Source organism: Lactuca saligna, chromosome 8 (genome assembly GCF_052625555.1).
Source record: "Lactuca saligna cultivar CGN05327 chromosome 8, ASM5262555v1, whole genome shotgun sequence".
Taxonomy (NCBI): Eukaryota; Viridiplantae; Streptophyta; class Magnoliopsida; order Asterales; family Asteraceae; genus Lactuca; species Lactuca saligna.
This window is the reverse complement of record NC_136424.1, coordinates 29,365,001-29,371,494: the sequence shown is the minus strand read 5'-3', so window position 1 is coordinate 29,371,494 and position 6,494 is coordinate 29,365,001. Positions and strand designations below refer to the sequence as shown.

At 28.0% G+C, this 6,494-nt stretch overlaps 1 protein-coding gene across 1 annotated transcript in view; it reads right to left on the bottom strand.

Annotated features, from left to right (window-relative positions):
- Nucleotides 1-205: 205 nt before the first annotated feature.
- The window catches only part of LOC145009326 (L-ascorbate oxidase homolog), a 9,411-nt gene continuing 3,122 nt past the window's right edge, over nt 206-6,494 (bottom strand). The window contains exons 4-8 of the mRNA XM_078968035.1: nt 2,049-2,151; nt 1,619-1,964; nt 1,040-1,405; nt 865-943; nt 206-733 (exon numbers count right to left, since the gene is read on the bottom strand). Coding sequence (XP_078824161.1) covers nt 521-733; nt 865-943; nt 1,040-1,405; nt 1,619-1,964; nt 2,049-2,151 — 1,107 coding nt within the window. The 3' untranslated portion in view covers nt 206-520. The remainder of the gene's footprint in view (nt 734-864; nt 944-1,039; nt 1,406-1,618; nt 1,965-2,048; nt 2,152-6,494) is intronic.

Sequence of the window (6,494 nt, the reverse complement as noted above, 5' to 3'; positions counted from 1 at the left end):
TATATAGAATTTACCCCTTTTCTTAAATAGAATTTATATTCTCTCTATTTATGTAGATACACAATTACAAAAGCAATAATAGAAGCTCTTTGTTCCATCGTTTCTTGTTGATTATTTCTAATACACATTAAATTTACGTTTAGTAGTGAAAAATATGCATGGAGTAATATCTTCGCTAAATTTTGTTACAATGAAAATGATGAAATGCACAAATAGGAAGTCTATCACCAACTTCTAACCATTTCCTTTATTACAATAACATATGATTTCTTTCTCAATAAACACCAAACAAAACAATATTTCCACTTAAGTGTCAACAAAAAAATACAACAATAAAGGTGACCTTGAGATAAGGTCATTCCAATTTATAGCTTATGTAACATTACAGCTATAAATACACAAACCAAATACTTCTAGTACTTTTTAAATTCACTATATGTTATGTGAAAATTATATTTAAACTCAACCTCCTAATTTACTTTAGCGTAGAGGTCAAACCTTCTCGATATTTATGGAAAAATTATAACGGTCGTGTGTGACGACCACTTGCCTTTCCACAAAGACGAGCATTCTTTGGAATTGGGAATTCGTCTCTGATTGATCCTGAATTTGTGTAAACACGTAAATAAAACTGTTGACCAAGATACTGTCTTGCCCAAAACTCTGTCCTCAAATTCCACATCCCCACATTATCAAGTGGTACGTAAATTGCAGACCATGATTTTGGGTATACCTAAATATATAAAACACCGGTTAATGAAAAACCAATTAATGACCAAAATTGAAAGAAAAAACATATTGTTGACCAAAATTACGAAAAAGAGATATAACGAGGGACCAAAATGTAATTTACTAAAAGGAGACCTGAATGGTGCTACGTGCAACGCCATCTCGAAGATTGTAAACGTTCCTACTTCCTTTACTCCATACTCCTCCATCCATTCTAAATTAATAAAAATATTTGATTGTTATATTATAATAGAAAGTAGAAACCAAAACATATTATAAATTCTTTTATTTTTTGTTGTTAATTATTTACCCCACAACGAAGAATTGGTAGCCATCAAGGTGATAACTCATTACGATATCTTCAGGGTTTTGGAAGACGATTTCAACGAAAGTTCTGTAATCAGCCCCCATAACAGCGGTGTCAAGATACAACCCACCTCCGGTGGGCTTATCGGAAATACTTCCGACTCTGAAAACTCCACCGATGTTGAAATAATCGGCGAGTTTTAATGGAGTATCGGTGGGTTTGAATGAGACGCTGTTGAGTCCATATCTTTGTTTTTTGTTGACTTGTGCGGCGGAGCTCTGGATGATGATGGTTCTGGTGGTGTTGATCATGCCGTAATGGTATGAACCTTGTGGGTTGGGCCGTGGGCCGCTTGCTGTAAGATTGGTCCTGGAATGGGCTACTTCCGTTAGATGTTAAATGCAAAAAAGAAAAAAAGAGAGAGATGTTTATCATGTTTCTAATATTTCGAGACAATTTTAATTATGATTTTCATGGTTAAATAAGGCCGTGTTAATGACATGATTATATAAGTAATGATCAACAATCACAACATCATATTTTAGTATATGATATAAGAAAAAGTATATTGGTATAGCAAACCTGATTGAGCGGGCCTGATTAAGGGACCAGTCCACTTGGATGGTGGGTCCACCGGGAATTGGGCCAGAGACTTTGCTAGCGGAGTTGCTATAATGAAGAACTCCAGTAGTGGCAAGGATTGGGTTGGTGAATCGAGAGGAGACGACAATATAGTAGTCTCGATCGGATTGATCGGCTGTAATCAACACCGAGTAAGATTGCCCACAATGAATATCAAGAGACGAATACATTTGTTGGACTGTGTGTGTTCCTTCAACCTCCACAAGTTTCATCCTGTGGTTTTGAATGCGGAAATTAAGGGAATTTTGTAGTCCCACGTTTGATATTCTTAACCTATAAGTTTTTCCTATTTGCCAAAAATAAAAATGTAAGTATCACCTAATCAATAGGAAAATGATTTATCGGTATTTGGGTTATTCTATAGTTTTACCTTTTTCGACAGTAAATGATGTGACATTTGGCCCACGTCCATTGATAAGAATTCCATCTGGATTTCGTAGTTTATGTCCTCGGTCTAGAATTGCTTTCAATGCCTAAAACAACAATGCGTTTGTTACTTGTTGTAAGGATTTAAATCGAAAACTGTTTTTACTTTTTACCAACTATTAATTATTATAAAATATCACCAAACCTAATTTTCTCCATATTATTGGAATTTAGACATTTGAGAGGTTGGTAGAATATGACCAAAATGTCCAAAACAATCAAATGGGGTTGCAGTGAAAGAAACATAGATTTTTTTTTTTAATTATCTAACAACCATGTGAGCATGTTCATAGATTTTTAACATATATGATGTGAATCATGAGAAAACATGGCATGTGAAGAGGAATAACAGAACACCTACACGTTTGTTATATTTTTATGCAAACGTAGATATTTAAACAATAAATACCACATGATATTTAAATTATTTACAAAATATATTACCAAGTACTATTCAAAGCAATATTTTGGCTTTAATTTTTTTAAACTTACAAATTTTTTACTTTCATTTCTTTATTTTTGGTTGTAATTTTTTCATCAAAATAATATTTCTCCCGACTCAAATTGTGAAACGGATAGGTTTTTGAATAATATTAAGTTATTAACTCTACAATACCACAGCAATAAAATAATCAAAAGATGAAATGCCTTGGAATAAAATTAAAAAACTTAACATGTCCTTTCTCTTGAATAATATTCTATATACTAGGTGTAAAACTAATGTATTATATAGGTTAATTAAAAAATTAAATATAAATATCTAAATATTTAAGAACTTTAGATTTATAAGAAAATAAGAAAAATAATGAATTATTAAAATTGATTTTTTTATCTTTTAAATTTAAATAAATAAAATAAACTAATGAGCTTTAATTTGGTTATTTTAAAATAAAAAGGTAAATCCATTAATAAAATTGATATTAATTTATTAATACATTTATTGTAATTATCCTCCTTAATAAATGAAGATTTTTTTGCCACATATCAATCTCTCATTAGTTTTGACACTTATCATTTTATGGTATTTTTGAAATAAATATTATCCATTTATCAAATTTTGGTTTGTTTTGTTTTTTAAAATTAAAGTGATATAATTATATATGTAAAGTATTAAATATGATATATATTATATTAAATTGCAACAACTATGTTTTTCCTTTTTTTATTTTAAATTTGTACATTAAAAAATATTTTATATTTACATTTTAATTTATTATTTAATCTTTTTTTAAATCAACACGTGTAATACACGGATTTCACACCTAGTTACATTAAAGTATTATGTGAAATTTATTATAATAAAAAAACTCATAAAATGATATTTTAAAAGAAAATTAATTCAAAATAACCACAAAATAATATTTAACAATTAAATAAGAATATAACATCTAACAAAAAAAAATTCATTTATTAAAGTAGATTTATTAGAGTAGATTAAGATTAATTAATTAATAACAAAAATAATTTTAAAAAAAAAAAAAAAAAAAAAAAAAAAAAAACCAATAAAGTATCCAATCAAATTAGAGGAACATGACTTGAATTGAACCTATGTACTTTTTCAACACATTTGTCACTAAAAGAAGGTACTATTTTGGGCTGAATGTAAGTTGGATGTGCTTTCGATACTTGTACTTACAACGCCATTTGTGTATGGTCTAAGAAATATATGTTATTTCTCTTGAATAATTTTTTATATATTTTCTATTTATGAGTTACCAAATTAATATATCGTTTTTTAATTAGAGATACATAGTTACAAATGTTGTATGATAACAAACTCAATTAGACGTATCTACAAACATCATTTCATTGTATTGTTCCGTAAAAAACAAGACACTGGTATATTACAAATTAATTATTTATTATATTAAAAAGTTTTGATAGCTTTTTAAATTTTCAATTAAAATACTGATTTTTAGTTTTTTTTAGATTCACAGTATTCGATAGTCTTTTAATTTTACATCTTAATTGCTCAGCATTCTTTTAATTTTTAAAAGAAAATTTGTATTTTAATAAAAACAACAAGAGTATGTTCCATAAGGGAAAATGACTTGTAAAGATAACGAAGTATTAGACTTGTAAAAAAATATCAATGAACTTTTTTTTGTATACATATCACCAATCAACTATAGCTTTTGTACACATATGACCATTAAACTTCACATTTTTCAAAAAATACCATTATGTTACCAGTAATAGTAGGTCACCAGCCACGTAACATGCAACGTGACATTCCATGTGGCTGCTGACGTGGATTTTATTGTATATTATGTACACATTATACCATTTTTTTTTTTTTTGTGTGTACATTTTACCATTAAACGTTTTGTACACATTTTACCATTAATCTTATATAATTTATTCAAAAAATATCATTTCAAAAAATACATATTTTTACATAAAATGAGTTTTCCATCACTTATTGTGACCCGCCTGATTTTGTAAGGTTTGGGGGAAAGGGTTTGTTTTTTACAATGATACTAAGCACTTTCTTTTACAACTAAATTGTGAATTTAAGTTGGTCATACATCGATTGAAACCCACAAGATTTGAACTTGAGACTTCTATCTGGAGTTGCGAAAAAATACTCAATTGTTTATTATTTTAGCTAATATCTAATAAACATATTCTTATAAGTTATTTTCTTAGGAAACTACGTTTAACGCACACTTATAAACTCATGAAACATTTTGTACATGTTACCTTATTATAATCTCCCCTCTTCTTGATTATGGATGATGATTAAAAAAGTGCATTGAAATTATGTCTTTGTTTACCGATAGGAAAATGATTTATAATGATAAGTTTAGTAAAATTTAGAAAATCAATAAAATCCACATCAGGTGATGGGAAACCCCATTTTATGTAATAATATGTATTTTTTGAAATGATATTTTTTTCAATAAATTATATAACATCAATGGTAAAATGTCTACAAAAAAGTTTAATGGTAAAATGTGTACAAAAAAAGTTTAATGGTATAATGTGTACAAAAAATAGTTTAATGGTATAATGTGTACATAATAAACAGTAAAATCTACGTCAGCAGCCACATGGCATGTCACGTTGCATGCTACGTGGCTGATTACCTATTATTACCGGTAATATAATGGTATTTTTTTAACAAATGTGAAGTTTAATGGTCATATATGTACAAAAGTTATAGTTAATTGGTGATATGTGTATAAAAAAAGTTCAATGGTATTTTTTGTACAAATCTAATACTTCGTTACACTTACAAGTCATTTTCCCGTTCCACAACTACGCTAACTTTTTTTCAACAATTTTTTTCTCTCTTTTTAATTCATACAACCGTCTCCATTTTTTTTCAAGTGTCATCTAAGACTCCAACCTACTAAAAGTTCACATCATGTTTAAACAACTCTTAACATAATGTGATTTTGGTTCTAAATTTTGCACATTTTAAATTTAATTTCTTGTTTTGTTTGAGATCTACATTCATCGCTTTTCACATAATTTGGCATCTAGTCCTTTTTACTAACAGGTTGATATATGTGTTTCACGTACAACAACTAGCTTAATTTTTGAGTTTTTTTGAAAGTGTTATGTTTAACAAACCCAAAATTTGCTTAAAAGTTAGCATTTTAAAAAACTACTTTATACTAGTTTTTCATAAGTTTTTTTTATAATTTTCCAAATATACCTTTAATTATAAAAATATTATATTTTTCTCAATGACATTTCATGTCATTTTACATATCTTTCAACTAAGGCTCCGTTTGATACGCATATTTTCAAGTCCAAACAGATCTTTCTAGTTGAATGGACCGGAAAGACTGTTTGATTTGCACAAAAAATGAGTCTTTCCCGATAAGATATGTTTTTCCCAGAAAGCTCCAAAATCATATATTTATTGCTAAATGGGTTGGAAAAACAATTATGCACCAAACCCCGTCTTTTTCTTTCTTTCTTAGATTATTAATTTTTTTTTTTAATTTATTTTTTTTATTGAATTATTATTTTTGTTTTCATCATTTACACAGTCAATCAGGTATACAATCAAACAGCATGGTTTCTTTCCCAGCTAGAAAACTTTCCCATATAGCACTTTATCAGACAGCACTTTCCCAGACAGAAACTATCAAACGGAACCTAACTTATCATTTAGTTTTTACCATGCATCATTTTTTTTATTTAGCAGTTAGCTTTTCAGCTAGTACACCAAAAATCTCATTCAATGTCATATTTCTATACTCGTTTTCTCCAAAAACAATAGGAAAAAAAAAAAACAATTTATACATGCTGGAAATTTTTATTGTTAAATTTAACTCTTGATTTCTATTATTACCAAAATAATCAACTTTCAAAAAGAATATATATAAAAGTTGTAACATAACTAGAATAATCTCTACATTTACCTTGTGACATA